Source organism: Jaculus jaculus, chromosome 1 (assembly GCF_020740685.1).
Source record: "Jaculus jaculus isolate mJacJac1 chromosome 1, mJacJac1.mat.Y.cur, whole genome shotgun sequence".
Classification (NCBI taxonomy): domain Eukaryota; kingdom Metazoa; phylum Chordata; class Mammalia; order Rodentia; family Dipodidae; genus Jaculus; species Jaculus jaculus.
The window spans coordinates 11,335,504-11,362,416 of record NC_059102.1 but is presented as its reverse complement, the minus strand read 5'-3'; the positions used below and the strand labels follow the sequence as shown (position 1 = coordinate 11,362,416).

General features: G+C 50.7%; 1 protein-coding gene across 1 annotated transcript in view; it reads left to right on the top strand.

Moving 5' to 3' along the window:
* Positions 1 to 401: 401 nt before the first annotated feature.
* Htra1 (HtrA serine peptidase 1) overlaps positions 402 to 26,913 on the top strand; it is a 55,703-nt gene continuing 29,191 nt past the window's right edge. Inside the window, exon 1 of the mRNA XM_004659207.2 lies at positions 402 to 926. Within this exon, the coding sequence (XP_004659264.2) occupies positions 437 to 926 (490 nt within the window). The 5' untranslated portion in view covers positions 402 to 436. The remainder of the gene's footprint in view (positions 927 to 26,913) is intronic.

Sequence of the window (26,913 nt, the reverse complement as noted above, 5' to 3'; positions counted from 1 at the left end):
GCTTCTGCGGTACGCAATTCTCCCTTCCCGGTGGACCAGGGGGCGGGCTCCGTGCCAGGCCCACGGGCGCCGCCACCTCTCCCCACGGGGGCATTAGGTCTATGCCGGGCGGGCACTGGGGTCCCCGCGGGGCTGCCCGGGCGGCGCTCGGTCCGGGCGGGTTTCCCTTCGCAGCCGGTCGCGCGCCGCTGGTGAGGTCGGAAGAGGACCGCGGGAGGCGCGCGGGCACGGGGAAACTGAGCCCCCGCGGGTGGGAGGAGCCGAGCGCCGCCCCGCCCCGTCCGCCCGCCCTAGGGCCGTCCCCGTCCCGGGCGTGGTGTCCCGGTCGCCGGGCCAATGGGCTGGGCCGCTCGGCCGCGCGCACTCGCGCCCGCGGCGCATAAGAGCCCGGCGCGCTCTGCGGCTCGCGTCCCGCCCGCCCGTCGTTGGAGTCACCATGCTGTCCCCGCGCACCGCGCTGTCCTCGCGGCCGCCGCCGCTGCTGCTGCTGCTGCTGCTCCTGGCGACGTCCGCCTCGGCGCTGCCATCCCGGGCCGGTCGCTCGGCGCCCGCCGCCACCGCGTGTCCCGAGCGCTGCGAACCGGCGCGCTGCGCCCCGCCGCCCACGGACTGCGACGGCGGCCCGGTGCGCGACGCGTGCGGCTGCTGCCAGGTGTGCGGAGCGCCCGAGGGCGCCGCGTGCGGCCTGCAGGAGGGTCCCTGCGGCGACGGGCTGCAGTGCGTGGTGCCCTTCGGGGTGCCAGCCTCGGCCACCGTGCGACGGCGGGCGCACGCCGGGGTGTGCCAGTGCGCCAGCAGCGAGCCGGTGTGCGGCAGCGACGCCAAGACCTACGCCAACCTGTGCCAGCTGCGCGCCGCCAGCCGCCGCTCCGAGAAGCTGCGCCAGCCGCCGGTCATCGTACTGCAGCGCGGAGCCTGCGGTCAAGGTACTCCGCCCCAGTCTTTCCACCTCTGCCGGACGGGACGGGACGGGCACCCCCAGGGCTGGAGAAGCATTATGGGGGGGGGGATCTCTCCCCGGGCATCCGTTGTCTGGGAGAAGACTGGGCCCCAGGGTGGCACGGGTCGGTGGCATGCCTCGCACTGGAGCTCTGCGCCCAGCCGCGGCCTGGCCGGTCCTCTTCGCGCTCCGCCCCTCGGCTCTGGGCCGGGTGACCCGGCTGCTGGGTGCTCCGCGGAGAACTACGCGGCGCTGGGCACCCAGGGGACCGGTGACACAGGGATGTTGGCATACAGGGAGTTCAGGCTCTGGGACCATAGGTCCTCATTTCTGTTGCCTTTCCGGTCCTTCTCGGCTCCCTTTCCCCTTGAGATGAACCAACCAGGCGGGGTTTTGATCCTCGCCCGTGTAAACTTTTAACTTTTTTTGGGAAAGGAACAGCGCTTTCCTTTCCGGTCCGCTCCTCCCTCCTCCCGGGATGGTCGTGGGCCGGGGAGCTGTTTGCCCACTAAAGTTTGTGCCGCGTAGCCGCTCGCCTTGCTCCCATTGTTTTGAGTGAACTTCGGAAGGATCTGGAGCGGCCCCTTTTGAATGAGCTCCACGGGGCTCTGGACCACGAAATTGCCGGGAGGAGGCGCAGTTAGGGATGAGGAAGAAACGTAACCCTCTGTCCGCGTGTCTGGACCAAGAGTTACGGGTGGTGGTGGTGGTAGTGATCTGTTCTATGCAAATGCCCAGAGGAAAAACAAACTATTCAGACCAGCCAGTCCAGCGGTGTTGGGGTTTGGCCAGTGCACTTGGCCCCAGCGGCAGAGCTCCTGCCCAAACCCAGCACCACCTCCGCAGTGCCTGCAGGGGGGAGAGGGATAGAGAGGCCAGAGCGGAGGGATTGATCTAGATTTCTCTTTACACGAACGTGGTCCAGCATGACCACCTAGAATTTGGCACAGTTTGGCTCACACGGGACCGGAAGGTTCTAGCTTGTTACAGTGAGAGACGGAGATTGTGTATTAACTAACAAGGGGAGCGCTGAGTTTGGCCTCAGCCTCAGAAATTTCAATCTGGAGAGATTTTTCCAAAGAGCTGTGGGACACCCCCCCCCCAAAGTGAGCGCCCACTTGATTACCTGGGACCCGAACTGCGTCTGGTGACAGGTGGAGAACGTGTCTGAGCTCATTCCTGTTTCACACTTCGTGTATCCGAGATTGAATAACGGGCCCAAGATCCCTCAGCTGGATCTGGAACCCAGGGACAGCCTGATTCAGTCAGGCCAGTGCTGTGGGGGAGGGGCATCCCAAGGGGTTAGGAAGTGCCTGGCACCCTGGGGGGTCAGCACTACAGAGTGGAAAGTGTTGCAGGGGTCTGTTGGAGAGGGACAGGAGTGACCTAAGCTGGTAGCTCAGTCCTCTGGCTAATGAATCCCCAAATAGCGGCAGCTCAGAGGAAGCCTGGTGTGTGGTGATTAGCTCAGCAGAGGACTCCAGAAGGCAGAGTTCAGGTCACTCTTACAGGAATCTCAGTATGCAGTGGTGACATTTAAAAACATATTTTGGTAAAAAGTTAAAAAAAAAAAAGGCAGCCTTTAATCGCAGCACTTGGGAGGCAGAGGTAGGAGGATCACGTTGAATTCAAGGCCACTTGAGACTACATAGTGAATTCCGGGTCTAACCAGAGCTAGAGTGAGACCCTATCATGGAAAACCAAAAAAAAAAAAAAAAAAAAAAAAAAAAAAAACCACCAGCTGTTACTGTTTGTAGCTCTTTACAGCGCCTTGCTCCGTGTGAACCTCCTAATTTATTGCCCATGAAGCCGAGACACTTAATGAGGTCTGGAGTTGGCAGAGTCCAAAATACTTGGCTGGCTGAGTTGTGCTGGGGAGAGAAACAGATCCCTCATTGACCGTCAGGGCACTGGCAGACCCCACATGTGCCAGTGTGGGGAAAGCCACAGAAGAGTGAGCGTGGTGTCCCTGAAAGGCAAGGACAGAGAGGGAGCAGAGCTGGTGTCAGTTGTCCCTCCTGCTTCTGAAAATACTGACTGAGCTCTGTCGGATGTCCATCACTGAGTGCCTGTCTGCCTGGAGCTCGGGCACCCATAGATTGTCAGTGGGTGGATGGAAGCGTGCCCGGGCTGTATTACTTTGCTGTGCCCCTTGCTGCCCTTTCAAGGCTACCTCCAGGAGGTGTCTCCAAGGAGGTGGCTTCTGGCCTGGAGCCTGGGAGCCAACAGCCTTCCTTCAGCCCCAGCCTGACTCTAGCTCTTAACCACTGTCTGCCAGGATGGCAAGGCAGTAGGGGCAGCTCACTTGAGGTCACAGTCTGGAACAAAGGGTTGGCCGGTGTACCATCTTAGCTGGGTGGGCCTAGAGGCCCTTTCAAGGGGTGTGCGACTTGACTTGGGTAGTTGGTGAAGAGGAAGTGAGGCAGGAGTAGTCTCAGATGGAGGCAGGAGCTGGGCAGTGTGAAGGGAGACAGGTGTGAATGCCATGCGGTTCCAGGCAGGAGAGCCTCACTTTAGGAGTCATGGTGGCCCTTTGGATGGGGAATATGTCACCTTTCAAGACAAAACAATTCTTTTCTTTTTTTTTCAAGGTAGGGTCTCACTCTGGCCCAGGCTGACCTGGAATTCACTACGTAGTCTCAGGGTGGCCTTGAACTCATGGCGATCCTCCTACCTCTGCCTCCCGGGTGCTGGGATTAAAGGCATGCGCCACCACGCCTGGCAAAAACAATAGTCTTTAAGCTATTTAATGAACACTTCAGAGATTGTCTCTCATCATGGTTTTGTAAATAAAGACAAACTGTCATTTCAAAAATTAGTGCTGTGTGCAAGATTTGGCTGAGAAACAAAACCATGATTCCGGAGAAGATCTGTTATCATGCACCGTGTTATCGGAAGAGTGCAGGAAGACAGCAAAGTGAAGGTAATGGGTGAAGTGGTGCTTGCCCGGGATCCTTGAAGCACATTGGTGGCCAGAGTCAGTGACCACAGGGAGGATGGGATCCCAGAGGACGAGACCCGAGGCCAGCCCAGGTTGTAGAGTAAGACTGTTTCAGTTTCTAAAAAATAAAAAAGGAATTGCAATTAATTATGGGATGGTAATAACAAAGGTGACACACAATTCCTGCTCCTCCTGCCCAGGCATCTGCTTAGCAGGCCTTCTGATCCTCCGACACTGCTGGCGTCCTCCCGGCTCAGCTGGGGCTGGGGGACGGGCACCGAGCGGCTTCTGAAGAGCACAGAGCCCTGCTCAGAGCCGCGCCGTGCTGTCGGTGGAGCAGCGGAGCTTCTAAGCCAGGGCCAGCCAAGCCACACTAGTGCTGAAGCGAGCAGAGCTCTCCTTGGCCGAGGCCCATCCGGGCTCTCAGCAGGCTCAGCAGGCAGGATGAGATTGCCACTAGTTGCCACCCATGTGGCCCTGCCAAGGAAAAGCGAAAGACCGTAGGAGAATCTGGAGTAGGGATGTTTCTAAGTCAGAGTGCCCGACCTAAACTGCTTGGAGGAGGGAAAGGCCCTTCCGGATGCACCCCACATTTTCCATAAGGCCAGCTACTGCAGATCTCAGCTAAAAAGCGGGGGGGGGGGGGGAGACAAAAAACAAAGGAAGAAAGAGCCCTTAAGTAATTCCTCAGCTAGGAAAAGCCTGGTCCATCCATTTCTCTTCCTAGTATTCCAGGAAAGCCCACTTCAGACAGACTCCACAGAGAGACCCCGAGTTCTGTAAGTCCGAGAAGGTGGCAGGGGTGTGTGGGAGGGGGAACCCCTTTGGGAATTTTCTTCTCGAGTCATGGCCTCACCCCAGAGCCTCTGAAGGCAGAAGACCATGGAGTAGACTGTGTGTTCTTAGAGGCCTGGGCTGTTTGTGAAATCGACTGTATTTAGGTAACCTTGAGCTGAGCTCCTGGCACAGCTTAGCTTGGGCCCAGGGAAGGAGCAGCAGGCGGTCTCTTCTGGGGCTCCCAGTGAATGCCAGGGGGGACAGACACACAGCCATTCATGTCCCCTCCACCCCCGCTCTGCCTTCCTCCACTAAGTACAGCATTCGTTAGAGTCGTTCAGCAGTTCGAGGTGAGTGTAGGGGACCCTGGCCTCATCTTGGAGCAGGGTGGTGGAAAGTGTGAGTAAGGTTTCAGTCACTGGAAACTACTGACTTTTGAACCATTTCCTCACTCGGGCTGCTTACTGTAATGGTTTTGTTAAAGAGTTAAAATCTTAGCCAGGCATGGTGTCGCACACCTTTAATCCTAGCACTCGGGAGGCAGAGGTAGGAGGATTGCCGTGAGTTCAAGACTACCCTGAGACTACATAGTGAATGCCAGGTCAGCCTGGCCCAGAGTGGAGACCCTACCTTGAAAAACCAAAAAAAAAAAAAAAAAAAAAGGATTTAAAATCTTAAGGTTTTATAAAGTTAGTAAGTTAATAGGATCAAGAACCAGTGTTCAGTTTGCTTCCTCCCAACCAGGAGAATGCCAAATAGGTTTCGCTGGAGCTTTGCATAGCTTGCTGGGTGATGACGGTGGGACCGTGAGCTAGCTAGCTGGCCAGACGCCTCACGGCGGGTTGGATTCAGAGTTGGGTCGGGCTTGGGTGATCCTGGACAAAGTTTCATGCCTTGGATTCAGACATCAGACTTTCCATGAGCTTAAGGACGTTTCTCGTGGAAAAATAGCTTTGGTCTGGCTCCCTGTGAGGCAGTGATCGTGCCTGGCAGTGGTTGTGAGAGCCTTGGAAGGCCAGCTGGGGTAGAGAGGTAGGGGCTGAGCACTGACCCATGGCCAAGTGTGGGCACTTACCTGACCCAGTGACCAGCCTCCCTGGACCCTGTCTTAGCAGTGAAGTACCTGGAGATCCCTTCTAGCTTGAATGGTCTGTAATTCCCCAAAGAAATTTGGACCCCAAGAGGCTGTGGTCCCATATCCCTACTTTGAAGGCTGAGAGTTCCTTCCTCTTTTTTTTTTTTTTTTCTCCCCTCAAATTGTGATGGTTTACAGACAAGGTTGGCAGTGAGTGGATGCAGCCCATCTTCAGCTTGGTCCCTTTGTACTCCAGGTCTGTGCTGGTTGGTGAAAGTCCTGGGAGATGATGGGAATGGGAGGGGCGGCCACACATCCACTCCTGAGGGTGGTGGAGAGCCTGCTGACCCTTATTTCTTCCTGGAGACACTGACACTGGGCTTCCTCTGAGGCCTCTGGAGTGAAATCTCCACGGAGCTGTTTATTTTTCTTTTCCATCTTCTCTGCCTTTACAAAATTAAAAAAAAAATACATATATATACTATCAACAGAGAACTGTGAAGGGTAGTCATTCTAAATGCTTTACCTAATGACTCCCAGAAATGGCAGGAAGTTGGTATGGTTTGGTCCTGCTCGGTGGTGTGTCTAGAGCCACAGGGAGGTTAACACCCCTCAGGACAGATGTAAGTGGCAATGAAATCGGAAGGTGACTGTGCTGGAAAGGTGCAACTTTTGGAATCAGGAAAGTAATTTCCACTTTTCACTTCATCCGAGGTATTTACTGAACTCAGAGCTACCCAGGTTCAGGAAATGAGCAGTCAGGAGAATAAGATATGCAGACCTGTCATCAGGAACCTGTAACACGCCATCCATGGACTGGGCTTCTAGAGTCAGAACAGCCCTTCTCAGATGCATGACTTCTGAGATGTGAATTAATCTCTAAGTCTCGTTTTCCTGATCAGCAAAATAATAAGGGAAAACCAGTGTTTTTCACACATCTCTTGAGGCTGTCACAAGATGGAAGGACATCGTTTCATGAGGCGTTTGGTGTTACCTCTAGTGCATTTTTGGAACTCTGTCCACGTAGCTGTAATAATGTGGTCGTCAGCTCAGAGGAAAAGTGTTGGAATGGCTTTGTTCTGTCGGGTACGTTTGGTGGGTGGGTGAGCTAGAAAGGCTGCACAGGGAAAGACTGACAGGAGCATGTGTCCTGAGGCTGACATGGAGCTATTTATTTATTTGACAGAGAAAGAAGGAGAGAGAGAGGGAGGATGGGCGTGCCAGGGCCTCCAGCCATTGCAGACGAACTCCAGATGCATGCACCCCCTTGTGCAACTGGCTAACATAGGTCTTGGGGAATTGAACCTGGGTCCTTTGGCTTTGCAGGCAAATGCCTTAACCACTAAGCCATCTCTCCAGCCCTGACATGGAGTTTACCAAGCATCAGTTCTCTGAGCCGAGGGAGTCAGGCACCACCTTCCAGTCACCATCTGATGAAGCACCCATCACCCCGACTCATCTGAAAAGCATGTGGTATCCCCTGAATTAAGAGTTGCATGTCTGATACCCCTGGAACGTTGATAGGAATTATCTTGTCAATCTTCCCTGGAGTTGGTGACACCCAAGGAGATGGCAGTTGACAGAAACCCCAGGACTTTGTGGAACCATGACTTGGTTTCTGTGTTCTGAGAATTCCCCACAGGAAAAAGATTTGTCATGTCATAAGAAAAGGAAAGAAAAAAAACATTCTGGAAGTCCATGAATACCCTATTATTTTGATTCCTAAGACAAATTGTTGGGTAAGCGTATTTCATAAATATAATCGCGACAGCATTGCCTGACGGCAGCTGATCCCTCACCACAGGGGAGTCACATCTTGCATACACGAAGGTCTCAGGCTGTGTTGTTGTGGCTGGAATTTTTGATAATTTACAAATTGGAATAACCCCCGTCTTCATGAGTCAGAGCCTTGTGCAATATTTGGGACCTCGGGAACATCTCTCTGGTTGTGCAATGCATGCTCCAGAAGGAGATGCTGGGCTGCCTGCACCCTGAGCTCTGTTTTTCTCAATGTGGACGAGATGTGCAAGTAGAATTCCTTTTCCACACAGTCTTGGGCAAAAGCCTACCCCATCGCCATCGCCCGACACTTGTGGTCTTTCACGCCCTGTGACTAAGATGAGTTCTCTTTTTGGTGCCAGTACTCATAAGTGGCCATTACTGTAATGTGGGGACAGATGGACACAGAGAGTTGCAAGTTTGGCTTGTCCAGGCAGATGGCTGCCAGCTGCAAACCAGAGAGGGAGGACTCTGCATCTAGCAGTCACATCTGCTTTTTTCTTTCCTTTCCTCTCCTCTCTCCTTCTCTCCCTCTCTTTTTCTTTCTTTCTTTTGGTTTTTCAAGGTAGGGACTCGCTCTAGCCCAAGCTGATCTGGAATTCACTATGCAATATCAGGGTAGCCTTGAACTCAAGGTGATCCTCCTGCCTCTGCCTCCCGAGTGCTGGGATTAAAGGCATGCACCACCACGCGCGGCTGCATCTGCTTCTCTCTGGCACAGACTGAGTTACCTGGATGGCGTGTTCTACTCCTGGGTCGAGGTAGAGGAAATGGCATCAGCAACAGTGACCCTGGTGGCAACCGTTCTGGTGCCTTTTTCTTTTGTTTTGAGCTGGGCACTAGCAGGTTAATTGTGGGAGTATTCCTTCATTCTTCCCAGGATGACAGAGCTATCACCTGCTGTACTGCTGGGGACATAGTGGAGGCTCCGAGAGATTACTTAAAATGAACCCAAGATTACCCAATAGGAGACAAAGACAGGACTTGAACCCAAGCCTGCCCTACTCCCCAATTATCCTTTGACTCCAGTATTGTTTATGCTGTCTTGTCCCCAAACATTTGGGGGAGGGTGGCGGGTTTTCCATGTATCTTCCTCTTATGAATTTCTAGTTTAAATCCACTGTGGTTTGAAAACATGCTTTGATTTCTATGTATACATTTCTTAAATTTTTATGTCTTTGTATGTGGGTGCACATGTGGAGGTCAGAGGACAATCTCCAGGTTTCTGTGCCCGACCTTCTTTGAGGCAGGGTCTCTTTCTGCCAAACTGCAAAGTAGTGGTAGATTAGCTGGCCCACAAGCTGTAGATACTCTTGGCCCTGCCTCCCATTGTCATAGGAGGCTTGGCAGGACAGATATTTGAGCCACTTGGCACCCCACTTTACATGGCTGCTGAGGAATTGAACCTGGGCTGATGAGCTTTGCATACAAGTACCTCTAACTGCTGAGCAATCTTGCCAGCCCCTGATTTCTGCTCTTTTTGAATTTACGGGAAATGCAGTTTATGGCCTCAGATGTGGTCTGGCTTGGTGACTGTCCCAGGTGAGCTGAAGAAGGCGTGTGTTCACTATGGTTGGATGAAATCGTCTGTAGAAATCAGATGTAGTAGGTTGATAGTGGATTCAGGTCAACCAGACATTCTGACAGCTGCTCTGACAGATCCCCAAAGAAGCATGTTGGAGTCCCAAGTGTATTGGAGAACACTGAACTAATTTCCTTTTCATTCTGGGCCACCTGTGGTAGATAACGTGGGTCTCACTCCACTTGTCCCTTTACTCCTGTAGGCTGTTTCCTGGTCTGTTTGTTGCACAGGGACAGTGATGCCACCTGGCAGACATCAGCAGGATACTGTGAGGTCAGATAAGCTCAGTGGGAGCAACTGAAGGACCTTTCACGAGAATTCCAGATGCTTTCAGATCTCCTGGCAGAACAAGCATCAAGAATGAACCAAAAGATCAAAAAGTAAAATTCATGCTTACTGGGTATTAAGGCGTGGGTCTCTCCTGGCTACTGTCATAGTTGCTTTCCTGTTACTATAAGGAAGTAGCTGAGGCTGGACACTTTACAAAGAAGAGGTCTGTTTTGCTCACAGTTCCGGAGGTTAAAGCTTGTGCTGGGTTTTGGTGAAGACCTCATTGCAGTGGCATCGTAATGGTGGGAGTGTGTACTGAGAAAGGTCACTGGAAGGCAGAGAGAGCCCAGCAGGGGCCAGGCTTGTCTTTTATTTATTTATTATTTTTTGAGGTAAGGTCTCACTCTAACTCAGGCTGACCTGTGTAGTCTCAGGGTGGCTGAGAACTCACAGTGATCCTCCTACCTCCACCTCTCATGTGCTAGGATTAAAGGCGTGTGCCACCATGCCAAGCTTAGGCTTGTCTTTTTTAAAATTATATTTTAATTAATTTATTTGTTTGACAGAGAAAGAGGAGGTGGAGAAAGAGAGAGAATGGGTGCACCAGGGCCTCTAGCCACTGCAGGTGAACTCCAGATGCCTGCGCCCCCTTGTGCATCTGGCTAACGTGGTCCTGGGGAATCGAACCTGGGTTCTTTGGCTTTGCAGGCAAATGCCTTAACCGCTGAGCCATCCTTCCAGCCCATGCTTGTCTTTTTGTAACAGTCCTCTTGCAAGAACAAACCAGGAGAACTACTTTAATTCCAAATGAGGGCTGCACCTCTAGTCATCCAGTAACTTCCCTCCAGGCTCTGCCTCCTCAGTGTTCCATAGCATTTCTCCACACCACCACACTGGGGACAAAACTTCCAGCACACAGACCGCTGGGGGACACATTCAGATTACAGCAGGAATTTTCTCTTTCCTACTGACACGTAGACAGCTTTTGGCCAAGGTGCCGATTTTGACCTTCTGCTTAAGGGAAGTCAGACACAGAGCTCACTCACACCTCCAAGGGCAGAACATTCGGATCCCCCCTTTCAAACGCCCACATCCTGACCGTTCCAGACATCTGCGCTTGAATCACGGAGGCAGAGTGCGTGCTTCTCTTCTCACTGCCCGGCTGTGGCTTGCTATCTGGTCTTCTTCCCAGGCGGAGTGTCTGTGGAGTGTTTTCCTGAAACAACCCGAGTGGAGCTTCCTCGGCTCTTTCCTTGACGTTTCTACACCAGTTTGACCTGAAACATGTCGCCCAATATAGTTGGGCTCATTGAGGGAGGAAAAAAAAAAAAAAACCCAGTAGGATAAACCTGGTTGAACAGTCTGGGAGGCACAGAAGAAGGGCCTGGGGACAGTTTGGAGAGGACTGAGGCATCTTGAATCTTTGTATGTGGAGGTCTGGGAAGCTTCTCATTCACAGTCTGTTCCTTTGGACTCCTCATTGGCCGTCGCAGAACCTTCCCGCCTGCTGGAAGACATTGTCTGCTGTCACTTTCCACTCGACACGTCTTGCTACGTTGCCCGCGTTTGCCCGTTCTTGTGGATTGTGTGAGCAAGGACGCAGCCTTCTGTGTGGAGACACTGGTGTCTGGCCAAAGGCACACTGTAGGGAGGATGGTATCCTGGAGCATGAGACCTGGGGGTGGAAAGTTCTGGTGAATCTGTAGTCCAGTGATCCACTTTTTAGATGGGGAAACTGAGACGGAAAGAAAACCTGCTTCCCACAAGCTACACAGCTCCTTGAGGGGTGATCCCCTGACCACACCTTACCAGCCCTTTCCCACTGGAGCAGTTAGGAGTTTGGGAGAGGCTAGGGTCCATGTGCGAGATTTCTCATGAGGCCAGAGAAACAGTGGGTACCTTCAGTTAGTTTCCTTTGTACAAATGATGTTGAAGGAAACTATTTTTCCCCAGTTTTTTCTTCGGGTTGGAATATGACTGCAATGCATTACTCAAGCATTACGAGAACCTGGAATACTACAGTGATTCCTGTGGTCTTCCTTCAGGGAGAGAAATCTGCACGAACACGGTGAGTCAGGGTCCAGATGCCTTGCCTTTGTAGTCTGTGGTTAGGTTTCCATCCGGATGAATCTATCAGGCTATTCATGGTGGCATTAAGATGCTTCCATGCTGTTCAGCCGTCATGGGAAATGTATGGATCCATCCGATGGTCTGTTGTCCCATGTTAGCTTTGAAAGTTAGAAAAGCAATTAAGTCACCTCAGAACAGACAAGGGAAAAGACCCATGACTACTGTTGGCATCATCCCGGGACCCTCCTCGTTTCTGTCCAAGCACTGCCACTGTGAACAGTTCTGGGAGGGGCATTCTCATGGCCATTGCCATTTCTGTGTGTTGGGTTATTCTCTGAGGGTCGGTTCTAAGAAGTGCATAGCAGCATAGAAGAATGTGGATTTATTATGACCTCTGATGGTTTATACTGATTGTCAATTTGCCAGGCCCTAGAATCACCGAAGAAACTTGATTAGATTAGTTGAGGTGGGAAGATTCACCTTAACTATGGATCGCGCCATTGCACAGTCTGGGATCTTGGGCTGAATAAAAGGGAGAAAGTGAGGTGCCTACAAGCATTCCTGGCTCTCTGCTTCCTGACTGGGTACAGTGTGGCCCGCCAGCCCTGCTTCTGCCACCATGCCCCCTGCTGTGAATGATACCCCTGGAACTATCAGTCACAACTTAAATTGCTTGTCAGATTTTTAAAAAAAATATTTTAGGGCTGGAGAGATTGCTTAGTGGTTAAGCCTAAGGACCCCGGTTTGAGGCTTGATGCCCCAGGACCCATATTAGCCAGATGCACAATGGGGCACATGCATCTGGAGTTTGTTTGCAGTGGCTGGAAGCCCTGACGCACCCATTCTCTCTCATTCTCTCTCTCTCACACTGTCAAATAAATAAAAAATAAAAATGAACAAAAAATATTTTATTTTTATTTATTTGAGGGGGGGAGAATGGGCACAGCCACTGCAAATGAACTCCAGATGCATGCACCCCCTTGTGCAGCTGGCTAACGTAGGTCCTGGGGAATTGAACCTGGGTCCTTTGGCTTAGGAGGCAAATGCTTTAACTGCTAAGCCATCCCTGCAGCCCCTTGTCAGATTTTTTTTTTTTTATCATAGCAATGAGAAAGTAACTAATACATGGCCTGTGGCATATATTGCCAAATTTTTCCCCAAGAGTTGTAACAGTATCTTTTTATCAGCTGTGGAATTTCAACATCGTAAGCCACTGAAAATCAACAAGAAGTTCCCTCGAAAGAAATCTTCCATGACAAATGAAAAGTGTTGGTTCCAAGCCAGCTGTGCTGTGCGGCTGGTTGTTTTCCCTGTTGGTTATAAGGTAACTTTGGGCTGGAGAGATGACTCAGCAGTTAAAGCGCTTGCCTGCAAACGCTTAAGGACCAGGATTCGATTCCCCAGTACCCGCATGAAGCCAGATACACAAGGTGGTACATGCATTGGGAGTTTGTTTGCTCTGGCCGAGGCTCTGGCATGTCCATTCTCCCCTCCCCCTTTCTTTCTTTAAAGGAAGACATAAATAAAAGGTAACTTTATTCTTAGGGTCTTCACATGTAAGAGATGAGCAGCATTTGGGATGGAATGCGCTCTTAGGCAGTTGGGAGCTTCCTGGGGTGGGTGCATTAAGATCATGGACCGGCTAGGCTGGAAGGGCTGTGGCCATCACAACACTTGTGTTTTCAGTGAGGGGCTTGGAACAAGTGAGGGGTCCTGAAGGCACAGTTTACCAGCCAGGACGTGACAGCAAATCCATGTCCCTGGCTGTGCAGCTCAGAATTCGTCACACAGAACCTTCCGGATGCTGGCTCTGTCCAGGATGCGGGTGGAGGCCAGACTGTTTTTGTTTGTTTTGAAAAGCAAAGAATATGTTTATTCAAACGTTTTGTGCACATAGATGAAAGTATAACGTGAGCCACACATATGCATTCAGGGTGTGTTTTGCTTGTTTGCTTGTTTTTTAGGCAGGGTCTTACTCTATCTAGATCAGGCTGGAACTCACTCTGTAGTCCCAGGCTGGCCTCAATTCAAGGTGATCCTCCTACCTCAGCTTCCCCAGTGCTGGGATTAAAGGCATGCACCACCCTGACTAAATTCATATTTATTTTTTAAACATTAAGAAAACAAAAAGAAAGCCGGGCGTGGTGGCGCACACCTTTAATCCCGGCACTCGGAAGGCAGAGGTAGGAGGATCGCCGTGAGTTCAAGGCCACCCTGAGACTGCATAGTCAATTCCAGGTCAGCCTGGGCTAAAGCGAGACCCTACCTCTAAAAATCAAAAAAAGTGAAACGAAACGAAACTCAGGATATTATTAGTTTTCTTTAGCAAATGATAACTTTAACAAGAAATTAATCCAGTACTAGCCCCATACTTCCCTCTGTCTGGCCTTAGCCAACCACCAGCCTATGTCCTGTCACCGAATCTGCCTTTTCCTAGACATTTCCTAAAACTGGATTCCTAGAGCATGTGGTCCTTTGTGAGCAGCCTCTACCATTCAGCATCATGTTTATAAATCTCACGCATGCTGTTGCATGTACCAGAGCTTGTTTCATCTTATGACAGAATCTTTCGTTGTGTGGTTGGGGGGAGACCACATCTCTCAGCTGGGGAACGGTGACCTCAGCCCCAGGAGTCACTTGATGAAAGCTTGAGCTGAATTGCGGAGGCTGCTGATGGCTCTGTTGGCGCAGGCGCATACTGCGGGAAGACAGCGATAAGAGGCGGCCCATTCTATGCAGACGGGACTCACACTCCAAAGAAAAGAACAGGAAATGACTTCTTCAGGTTTATTCGCTCCTATAACTTTCTTCAGGGCTGGGAGGGATGTTGGAAATGCACTAGTCTCCTCCCTCACAGGGAAGGTAACTGAGGACCAGAAAGGGGAAATGGCTTGTTTCTATTTTTTTTTTTTTTTTTTGGTTTTTCGAGGTAGGGTCTCACGCTGGTCCAGGCTGACCTGGAATTAACTCTGTAGTCTCAGTGTGGCCTTGAACTCACGGCGATCCTCCTACCTCTGCCTCCCGAGTGTTGGGATTAACTTGTTTCTGACCCCACATCCACTGCTCACTTACTGCTTAAGGCAGAGTTTCTTTCTGAAGTCTGTCTCAGTTGGCAGGTTCCTCTCGCTGTAGTCCTGGTTCCTCCAGGACGGCAGCTCATCGGCAAGTGGGTGTTGGGAGCTGCTGTGGACCCTTTCTGGACACAGGAGCTCTTTCCTCCATCTCCCTTCTTCAGCTGTAACTCCAGCCTTCCCTCTGCTCCCAGGGCCCTGTGCTTGGTGCCTGAATAGCCAGGCAGCCCAGACCAAACACCCAGAGGACTTGCAGCAGGAAGGTCAAGACCAGAGCCAGATGCTTATCAGAGGAAAGTCAGTGGTGGGACTGTGGACCTAACAGTCAGCTGTTTCCCCGTAGATAATAATAGACACATCGTGCTGGGTGTTCAGAGACTTCTGAAAAAAATAATAGGCTAGGAAAAAAAAAATGATTGGAAGCGAGAATAACCACCAATCCCAGGCAGGCATTGACCATAGGTGCGTAAGCAAGGTTACTGTCATTTTCTTTCCCTGCTACTCAGACTGAAAAGTAATTTTTCAATGAAAGCATCATGGAACATAAACACACTGCTCTGGAAAAGGCACCCTTCCCCAGTAAAGCCTAGCTACAGAGCGAGGCTGAGCTTGTGACTCAGAGGACGCTTAGAGGCTGCGGGCCAGCTGGCCGGGTGCCCCGCGGCTGGGTCCAAGGAAAGGACACAGCCTCCGACTTGTCTGCATGAGCCCAGCTCGCTCACTTCACCTGCCGCACGTGTTCTGCGCACCTTGCGCCGCAGCCCGGATGCCTGGGGCGCTGCTCGGAGCCCGCCCCAGGCATCGCGGCCTGAGGTCTGGCATTGGCCACGGTTTTCCCACTCGGAGCCGTCTAGAGACTGTACCGGAAAGAGGAGCTGCCAATGCCTGGAGGTGCCAGTGTGGGCTGGAAATCAAGGCCAGGCTCCACCCCCTCTTCCTCTTCTGATTCATCAGAAGGAAAGAAAGAAGTCACAGGAAACCCTTCTGAATTTTATTTCTTTATGCAGAAGACAAGGACAGAGTTCCTCATCCAATTTTATTTTTCTTTTGCCAGACAGGGTCTCAGGTATCCTGGGTGAGCCTCAAGTGCTCTATGTAGTAGTCAGGGATGACCTTGAACTCCCAATCCTCCTGTCTCTACCTTCCCAGTTGCTAGGATTACAGGTATTGTGGTGGTTTGATTCAGGTGTCCCCCATAAACTCAGGTGTTCTGAATGCTAGGTTCCCAGCTGATGGAGATTTGGGAATTAATGCCTCCTGGAGGCAGTGTATTGTTGGGGTTGGGCTTATGGGTGTTATAGCCAGCTTCCCCTTGCCAGTGTTTGGCACACCCTCCTGTTGCTGTGGTCCACCTTATAGTAGGCCAGGGGGTGATGTCCACCCTCTGCTCATGCCATCGTTTTCCCTGCCGTTGTAGAGCTTACCCCCCAAGCCTGTAAACCCAAATAAGCCTTTTTCCCCCCTCTACAAGCTGCTGTTGGTTGGGTGACTTCTGCCAGCGATGTGGACCTGACTGCAACTGGTGTGCTCCACCACACCTGGTTTTGTGGTGCTGGGGGCCAAACTCAGAGCTTCATACATGGTAGGCAAGCACTGTACCAACTGAGTTATATCCCCACCTATGCCCCCAATCTTTACTAAGTATTTTTATGTATTTATTTGAAAGGGAGAGAGGGAGGGAGGGAGAGAGAATATGAGCATGCCAGGGTCACTTCTTGCAAATGAACTCCAGTTGTTTGTGCCATATTGTGCATCTGGTTTTATGTAGGCACTGGGGAACCGAACCTGGGTCTACGGACTTTGCAAGCAAGTTTCTTTAATCACTGAACCATCTCCCCAGCCCTATCACCCAAATTTTAATCTTAGGAAAAAAAATAACTCAGTTGGGTGTGGTGGTGCATACCTGTCATTCCAGTACTCAGGAGGCAGAGGCAAGACGTGAGACCAGCCTGGGCTGCATAGTGAGACCCTGTCTCAAAGAGAAGGTAGTGGAGGGGGAAAGGTAGGTTAGTGTTGTCTCCCGAACATGAACACCTGAGTTTGATCCTCAGTGCCCGTGTAAAACGCCTGACTTGGCGGTGTGCGTGCCATCCCAGAGCTGTATTCCAGAGGGGAGGTGGAGACAGATCCACAGAGCTTGCTGGCCCACTAGTCTAGTCCAGCTGGTGAGCTCCAGACCATTATCTCAAAGGAGGTGGACAGGGCTGGAGAGATGGCTTAGCAGTTAAGGCACTTGCCTGCAAAGTCAAAAGACCCAGGTTTAATTCCCCAGGACCCACATAAGCCAGACACACAAGGTGGTGTGTGTGTCTGGAGTTTGTTTGTAGTGGCTGGAGGCCCTGATGTGCCCATTCTGTCTCTCTCTCAAATAAATAAATATAAATAAAATATCTTAAAAAGAGGTGTGCAGTGCACCTGAGGGTGACGCTGGAGGTTGTCCTCTGGCCCCTACACACATGAGCATGACATACATGTTTGTCCCTGCACACAGGCACATCACAAACACACAAAGGGAAGGAAGGTAGGTGGGCAGGAAAGAAGGGGGGAATGATTGTCACCACTGGTGATCACTGATGTTCTTGTTCATGAGAGTGATCTGCAGACCACAGGCAGAGAAGCCCCACACCAGCAGCCTCCGGGCATCAGGCCTTTTCTGTCCCTGTCCCCTTCTGATCTGGAGCGGTGCCTGGGGGTGCACACAGCATCTTCAGGTTCATTACAGACCTCTGCTTGCTGCCTTCGCATCATTGCTGTATGTGCTGGGTTATGCACCCCCCCTATTTTCTTGTGACTGCAGGCCTCAATCCCCTTTGCACATTACGCCTCATTAGCCCTTAGGAACTTGTTTAGGCTGTTTTCCCTTGGACCCTCGGGGAAAGCAGTCCAAGTTCACTGGCAGAGGAGGCACCTCACGTCATATTCCTTGCAGTCCCGACCTCACTGCTTCTCTGCTCTGCTCAGCTCAGTGTCTGCCCCTTGCCTCTCAAGTCATTTTCAAGTTCAACGAGAACCCCCCAAAGGGACTCTTCTTGAGATAATCGTTTGTTTTCCCTGTGAACATGTGCCACACCCCTGCCAGCTGCAGGTTTCGGGTTAGTGAACCAGCAGCCTCACAGCCCTGTCTCAGCATGCCACCCACGTCTGTCCTGGGCTTCAGCGCTGGGCTTCACCAGGTGGGGCTTGAATTCCACTGTGATAAGCCAAGTTCCAGGTGTCGGGGCTGAGAGATGGTTCGGTGGATAATGTGCCTGCATGCAAGCTTGAGGGTTAGAGTGTGGATCCCGGGCACCCATGTAAATGCCAGGTTGTTAAGTGTGGCAGTTCACCTGGAATGCCAGCAGTGGGGGGGAGGGTTTGGGTGTGGAGAGATGAATTTCCAGGGCAAATCAACAAGCTCTGGGTTCAAGTGAGAGACCTTGCATCATGAAGTGAGGTGGATATGTAACTGATGGCAGCCTCTGGCACGTGCACGTGCATGTGCACACGGACGACACATACACACGTAGGTCCTCACTCACCCACTCCAGTGGTCGGTCAGTTTGGACACTGAGTGGTCTCTGATCTGGGTTCCCATCTGCTCTGTGGTGTCTACGTTGGTGTGACACATCATCTCATCAGAAGTGTGGTAAGGTGTGGGCTGGCTTTGGCGAGGGATTCTGGGGGTGTCACAGTCAGTTTTGCATTGCTGTTAGAAATCACCCAAGCAAGAGCAGCTGTGGGAACAAAAAAAAGGTTTAGTTTGGCTTACAGGCTTGAGGGGAAGCTCCATGATAGCAGGGGGAAATGATGGCATGAGCAGAGGGTGGACATCACCCCCTGGCCCACACAGGTAGACAGTAGGATCAGGAGAGTGTGCCAAACACTGGCAAGGGGAAACTGGCTTTAACACCCATAAACCCGCCCCCAACAATACACTGTCTCCGGGAGGTGTTAATTTCCCAAATTTCCATCAGCTGGGAACCTAGCATTCAGAACACCTGAGTTTATGGGGGACACCTGAATCAAACCACCACAGGGGGTTTGGCTGAACTTGAAGTCCAGCCCTCGCTGCCCTGTCCTTTCCTGAGTCCCTGTATGGCTGTTGGATGGTGAATGGAACAGACAGCCCCCCCCCCCACCCCCGAATTGACTTAATACTTATTTGTAGTTACTTTTCATCCGTCCTTGCTAGGGACTGACAGAAACATTGAAGAAACACAAAACATGGTTCTGGGATCACCTAAAGACAAAGAGGGCACTTCCAGGTGGCCACTGCAGGCGGCCATTGGCACCTTGAGATGTCAAAATCAGAGACTGGACCTCACATAGTGGCTCCTGCCCTGGGCGTTAGCTGTGCTGGTGACAGCTGAGGAGTGCATCCTGCCCCTCAGACTTGGGACCTTTCCTGAAGATCACTCCCAGTTTCCTCCGTACCCTGTGGGGCGCCTGCCTTATTTATATTTGCCTAGCTAGTGAGAGAGGGATTGCTTGTGTTTACAAGAGACCAGGGCAGACCTTTTCTGACTCCCGAGGAGGCCTTTGGGCTCATAGCAGCTGGCGCCCCAGCGGTCTGTCTCCTGAGTAACAGCTTTTCTTGGACCTCCGGTGGTCAAGGTGGCTTTGCGGCCCTTCCAGTGTAATCAAGCATGTGTTTCCTCTGGCCTCCCTGTTTTACCTGTGTGTAAGGCATTGTGGCCCCTTGCCTTTGCCCGACAGAACTCATGTTTCTTTCATCATTGATGGCCAGGCATGCATGGTGGAGCGAAGCATCCTTTAACTGGAAGTGTCATGGAGGAGGACCAGGTGTTCCCATGGACATGCTCAACATGTTTTATTGTTTTTAACTTATTTATTCATTTGCAAGCAGAGAGAGAAAGAGAGACAGAGAAGAGCGACAGAGAATGGGCGCGCCAGGGCCTCCAGCCGCTGCAAATGAACTCCAGATGCGTGCACACCCTGTGCATCTGGCTTACATGGGTCTTGGGGAATTGAATCTGGGTCATTTGGCTTTGCAGACAAACGCCTTGACCACTAAGCCATCTCCTCAGCCCCTGCCTCAACACCTTTGATCCCCTCAGCAGGTGGCTGAGGAGAACCCTGTCCTGATCCCCACTGTATCTTTTACTTTAGTTCTTCACATCTTTCCTTTCCTGAATCCTGGTGGCTGGAACTGGCCCACCTTTGTAGACTTTGAGGTATGACTGACTGCCTGTGCTGGTATTTGGAGTTGAAGATCTTAGGAGGGGAAAAAAAAACCAAACCAAACCAAAACCAAAACCAACACAGGTCATTTCAGAGTCAGGAGGGATCTTAGAGACTACCCAGTTAAACGTCCTCCCTGCGCGGTCGAGGAATCCCAGCATGCGGGTGCATGGTTGGCATCTGCACACAGCAGACCACGGAGGACCAGGGAGCCGGCGCACCTCCCCAGGTGGGTGCTCTTTCAGCCCCTGCAGGTGGCTCGCGGGACCCTGGGGTTCCACATGTGACGGCCATACCTCCAGCAGCTTCTCAGCCAACATGCGAGACACTTTCCAATCTTTAATTTGGGTTTGGCTTTAAAGTTTAATGAACTTGAACTGTTGGAAAGGGTGACCTCTGTGGGCGTGGACCTGAACAGCCACCGAGGACCACGTAGTCCGAAGGGTGTCTCCTGTCCTTAGGCTCTGCAGTCACTGTCTTCAGAGCCCCAATCGTGTCTGAACAAAAGTCTCATTTCCATTTGGCCTGCGGCTGCGCAAATGTTGGGGCCAGTGCTGAATGTGGGACAGTGCATTAAAATGCCAGCGGCTGGATCAATCTATTCTTGCCACTGATTTGAATTTGGGGAACACGCTGTTCCCCGGGGGAATAAAGGAGGATTCATGTCTTTTCCCTCGAATACACAGCGCTCTGTTTCCCAAATGAGCTGTGCTTATCAACTCTGCTAAGAAATTGGATGGTGGGATTGTTCTTGCTGGAAGGGAGGTTGGGTTGTTAGCCCTGTGTCCTGGCCCTGGTTGCTCAGTCCGGAAGTGTCAATCGGGTTCCCATAAAACTTGTGGGCTACAGGGGTCTGAAAGGGCTGGGGTCAGGAAGCAGGGCTACAAATGCAGAGGATAGAATGTGCCCTTGCTGGGGTGCTCCTCAGGGATCCTCTGGTGTCTGCCACTCATCAACCCTGAGGCTTTGAGAAACACGCTTTCCTTCTCTGACACTGTTTTCTCTCTCTAGCCCTCTTTCTCTCTTTATCCCTCTGTAGTCTTGAGCAGGTTTGCAGGAAAAGTGACAGCCACATCCGGGTCTAGCCTTGTGCTTGGCACGTTTTGCTCAGTATGAGTACCGTTAAGTCTTACTGGCCTCTCATTCCTGCCAATATTGAAGGCCGGAGGGGAAGCGAGTAGCTGTGGGGGAGGAGAAGAAAATATTCCAGGCAGGAAGGAAAATGGGTGTGAATACAAGGGGCTGGAATGGAGGCCAAGGGGAAAGAGGTTGAAATTCTTCGAAGTTTCAGAATCATGGGAGGAGCAAGCAGGAGCTGCTGCCGGGCACTGACCAGCATCTGGCTAAGCTGGGTTTTGATAATGGGGGACCTTGGCTTTGAGGGTGAAAAGGAGATTTAACGCTGTCTGTCACTTGGGATGCTCAACTGCCCTCTCTGACCTGGATCTCTATGATCCAGGAGGGGAGACTGAGGCTCATGCAGGGATAGCCACTAGCCAGAATTTCACAGCTGCAAGGGACAGAGCAGGGGTATGATACCAGGTCTAACTTTGAAGCTATGTGGCATTCTCCAGGAGGCTTGACCTTTGATGGCCCCGCTGGGAATGCTGTTCAGCTGTACATTTCGGACGCCCCCAGTACGTGAACCGCAGTTGCCGTGCCACGCTGGGAGAGGACAAGTGGTTGTGTGAGGAGAAATACAAGCGTCAGAGTTGGGCACAGGGCAGAGCATCTGGTGCTGGGAGGCTTGGCAGGGGCTGGGCTGGGAGCCCTCCACCCTCCCACAGTGCCATGCAGTTAGGTCACTGGCCTTGGCTGGCTTGCTGGGGAAGCCTGTGCTGTAGACACAGCTCAGGTGTCTTTGTGTAGCCCAGGTGCCTCCTTCACACCGCCAGTGAAACACATTAGATAGTTGGGGCCTTCCTTCCACAGGCCCACATTTTTTTAAAAATTATTTATTTATTTATTTATTTGAGAGCGACAGACACAGAGAGAAAGACAGGTAGAGGGAGAGAGAGAGAATGGGCGCGCCAGGGCTTCCAGCCTCTGCAAACGAACTCCAGACGCGTGCGCCCCCTTGTGCATCTGGCTAACGTGGGACCTGGGGAACCGAGCCTTGAACCGGGGTCCTTAGGCTTCACAGGCAAGTGCTTAACTGCTAAGCCATCTCTCCAGCCCCCACAGGTCCACATTTTATGAGATCTGAGACTTGTGTGTTTCAGGAGACTCTAAAAACTCAATATTCTGAATAAATTTAGGGAGGAAACAATTACTTATTTGGGCTGACCACAGGAAGTGTCAAAAAATGACAAACTTCAAACAAAGAAAAAACAGCCCACAAGTATCACAACTTTCTAGGTCCCATCTCCTGCCACCTGCCAGTGACGTCACTAAATTATGAGCCCATTAGTGGATAAATCCATTATTAAGTCAGAGCCCTTCCCAGATGCATGTGTCACTTTGTGCATCTGGCTTTAGGTGGGCACTGGGGAATTGAACGCAGGCTGGTAGGCATTGCATGCAAGTGCCCTTAACTGCTGAGCCATCTCCCCAGCCCTGGCGCATTCCTTTGATTCCAGTGCTTGGTCAAAACCCAACCTCAACACCAAAGGAGTGTTGGGATACCTGAGTTTGAAACTGTGACCCACCTGGAGCTCAGTTACAAGGACTCCACTAGGTGCTGGACATCTTTGTGTGTTCACCGAGAATGGGTGAGAACCCGGGAGCCTGCTGCATGTTGCCTGCATCGGGGCCGAATAGCCTTGTGAGCATCTGGACTGGCCTCTCTTCTTCCTGACTCATTTCTCTTCGTTACTTCATGGTTTTGCCTTAAAGATGAAAGAAACATACATGTGCATATGTCTTAAACCCACACATACGTGCTGCTTATTTAACAAAGCTTGTTCTCTGGTTTTCATTTTCACTGGAGCAGATTTTCTGAAATGTGATAATGTACGCCCACATCAGTTACTTCCTTCTTGCCTAGACAAAATACCTGATCAGAAAAGAAGCTTAGGGAAGGAAAGAACTTACTCTGGCTCATAGTTCCAGGGGACAGAGTCTGTCATGGTAGGGGCAGGAAGCTGGTGTCACAGTGTCGCATCAGTAGGGAGGAAGGAGGGAGGGAGGGGGGGAGGGAGAGAGAGGGGGGTAGGGAGAGAGAGCGAGCGCGCGCCTAAACCACAACTGCAGCCAACGTAAGAAACCTCAAGGCCCATCTCCAGTGACACTTTTTCCAGTAAGGCCATACCTCCTAAAGGTTCCAGAACCTTCCCAAACAATGCCAACCAAATAGGGATTAAGTATTCAAACACAGTCTTTGGGGTCATTTTATATTCACCTTACCTTAGCTGTAGGTTTCTCATCCATGAATTCAACTAACCATGGATCAATAGATTAATCTATCATCTGTCATATATCTATCTGTCTATCATCTCTCTCTCTCTATATATATAATTTTCTTTTAAAAATATTTCTTTTTATTTATTTGAGAGAGACAGAGAGAGAAAGAGGAAGATATATAGAGAGAATGGGTGCGCCAGGGCCTCCAGCCACTGCAAACAAACTCCAGATTGCATGCGCCCCCTTGTGCATCTGGCTTATGTGGGTACAGGGGAGTTGAGCCTCGAACCAGGGTCCTTTGACTTCATAGGCAAGTGCTTAACCACTAAGCCATCTCTCTAGCCCTCTTGTAATTTTCTTATAGCCATAAGAAATGTATGTACTGAGCATGTGTGGGCTTTCATTTTAAACTGAAAAATATATTTATTTATTTTATTGATTTGAGAGGGAAAGAGAGAGGGAGAGAGACAGTGGGTGGGCCAGGGCCTTCAGCCACTGCAACTGAACTCCAAGACATATATGCCACCTTGTGCATCTGGCTTACATGGGTACTGAGGAATCGAACCTGGGTCCTTTGGCTTTGTAGGCAAACACCTTGACCGCTAAGCCATCCCTCCAGCCCTAGACTTTCATTTTAAACCATAGTATAACAAATATTTCTGCAACATTTAAACTGTATTAGGTATTAGAACTAACCAGGAGATGCTTTACAGTATACAGGAGAATGAGGTAGGCTATATGCAAACACCACCACCAGGAACTGAGCATCTGCAGATCTGGGTATCTGCCAAGGGTCTTGGAGCCGGTTCCCCATCATACTGAGGGCTGGGTGTTCTAAATTCGGTGCCTTGCTCTTTCTGGTAGATATTCTGGAATGAGTAACAGTTATGAAAACTTCTCCAAACTCTTAACGTTTTTCTCTTTCCTCTTAGAATGCAGCTGTTGAAAGTAGTGAGGATAGACTATCTGTAAATCTGTAGGGATGATGGACTCCTAGGAAGATACATTTATGAAGGGGTGTGCTCAGTTAGCAGTTTATGTAGGAGAAAGAGGGATCATTTGTTATCTTGGGGTTGAATCCTGACAGCTATGAGCTCATAAAGCTATAAGAAATGTTGGCTGCATTTAGTGGGCCATTTGTTGTGTTAAAAATCAGTAACGCTACATAATTATTAGTTAAGTGGAAAGAGCTGTCTCTGTAACTTGCTGTGATTCATCTTTCATTAATCCTAGTTGTTTAGACTTTCTCTGTTTAAAGGTGAAATCCCACAGTGTTTTTCTTTGTGCGACTTGTTTTTCTGTTTACTGTTGACACACGTTTTTGAACTAGCTCATCAGTTTCTATAAACAACTCCTGTTGGTTTTTCATGAGGCATGTGTTTAATCTCCACATGCACTGTGGAGAATTATCTAAGCTACAAGTATGGTCTTTTTCTGCATTTACTTAGATTCTATTACTTTTTGTTTGTTTGTTTGTTTTTCAAGGTAGGGTCTCACTGTAGTTCAGGCTGACCTGGAATTCACTATGTAGTCTTAGGTTGGCCTCGAACTCATGGTGATCCTCCTACCTCTGCCTCCCGAGTGCTGGGATTAAAGGCGTGTGCCACCACGCCTGGCTCTACTTTTTTTTTTTTTTTTTCTGATAAAGCTAATTTTAAGAGTTTTCAGTGAATAGTTCTTACATAGCATTTGTTAAATATTTCTCTCAGTATTTAATAATTTTGATGTTATAATTCACATTTTTGTTTTTGATTGCGGTTGTCTTTGCTAACTATGTAGAAATCCAGTGGATTGTGTATGTTAACCTGTTTTTCTAGGATACTGAAAAACTCTCTCATCCTGGTATTTTGTTTGTAGACTCCAAAGATGTTTCTAGAAGGGCTGACATATCATCTGTAAATGAAGGCTGTTTTATGTTCTTTCCAATCTCCCTGCCTTTTGTTCCCTCCTCTTGCCCCATTTTGTGGGCCGTTCCTACACGTAGCTAGCGCCAGCGTTTTGCTCCATCCGGCGATGGAGAAGGTGGACGGGCGTGGTCCAGCTGAGACTCTCCACCGTCACTACCTCTTCATCACTTGTAGCCTAAGGGAATGGTGCGGGGAGAAAGTGCAGGGGCTGTGCTTTCTAGAAGGCACTAGACTTGACTTGCCCCCTTCTGGTTGGGTATCAACCATGTATCAACCCAGCCAACCCGCTCTCTGCACAGTGGCTGCAGAATAACTGAGCTAGGAAACAGGTACAGCTGAAGGCCGGAAAAATGGCCTTGTCCTCACTGACTCCTCTTGATCAGGCCTAGGCAGAGCTAGCCACAGTAACTCCGGGAGGAGCTTTAGGACTCAATGTGAATTTGCATGGGTCCGTTCCTCCAGCTCTGTGTCCCCTTCCCCTCCCTGCTTCCTGTTGTCTATTTATTTATTTATTTATTTATTTATTTATTTATTTATTTGAGAGTGACAGAGAGAAAGAGGCAGATAGAGAGAGAGAGAGAGAGAGAATGGGCGTGCCAGGGCCTTCAGCCACTGCAAACGAACTCCAGACGCGTGCGCCCCCTTGTGCATCTGGCTAACATGGGTCCTGGGGAATTGAGCCTCGAACCAGGGTCCTTAGGCTTCGTAGGCAAGCGCTCAACTGCTAAGCCATCTCTCCAGCCCTCCTGTCGTCTCTTTGATGTCTGAAGTACTCACACCCGCCCTGGCCTCCTGGCCAGTAGCACCTTGGCTAGTCCTTTGCTTGTGTTATAGATTGCCACGGCTTGCTCCCTCTTCCCGCATCTCTTGGAAAGCAGGCTGTGGCAGAGCCAGCCTGACCTCACTTACGGGATATCTGCACCTGGGTTGACCAGGCTGTCAGGAGGACAGGACAGGGGACCGGCAGTTGAGATCCGAGCGACGGGACCCTCCCAGGGTGTGTGTAGACCCTGAAACATCAGTCGCTCCCGGCAGTTAAAGAGACAGGAATGGCTTACGGTTAGGTTAGGAGCGGTGACACGACCCGTTAGGGTGGCATCTTGTTCATCTTTGATCACTCAGTCGACGTTCTCATTTAGTTTCTTGTTTCTGCTCTGTTTAGTGTCCTCATGGACACTGGCCCAACGAGTGACGGTAATGGGGGCTGGCAGCTGTGTCTGCATGTAGGTTGCATAATTAAGGCTTGTCACTTAGGGTTTTCGTCACTGTCTGTCCTTCCCTTGCTCCTCTCTCCTCTGCTCATCTGCAGAATTGGGAAAGCCCCGTACCCAATCCCAAGTCCACATACCTGGGGCCGAGGATGGACCGTGAGCCTTCCTCACAGGTCCAGGCTACATCCTTCTTGGGCTTTTCTGGGTGGGCAGCCCCTGGAGTGCCCTTGCTTCTCATTTGAGCCAGGGATACCTGTGTTCATGTACACCCCAGTGTGGGCAGACACCCCCTCCTGTGATTCCTAATGTGGCACTTCAGAAAGAAGATGTGATTGCAGGTGGCAGGATTCTAACGATTGTGGTTCATGTGACAGTCTCAGAACTTCGCGTTCCCTCCGCTTGCTGGTCTGTTGAGTTAAACCTTCTTGTCCAGGAAGCTGTCCCCAGGAACCCAGAGGCGCTTGTTTACAGCTGTCTTGGTGACGTTTGCCAGACTCTGTGTTCAGAAGGAACTTTTCCAACCCCATATTTCCATTTCTCATTCGTGTGCTCAGGGGGACACCCCAATTAATCACAGCTACCTGGAAACCTAGGAGGGGACCAGACACCATAGCACCAGTGCCAACGTGGAAAAATTGGTATATTTGGTGAAACTATGGAGTTGGCAGGCTCCTGAGTATTTATTCATTTTGCATCAGTGGAGAAATTACCCAAAGTCTGTAAGCCTCAGTTTCCCCAAGGACAATATGGTCAATTATATCTGGGTT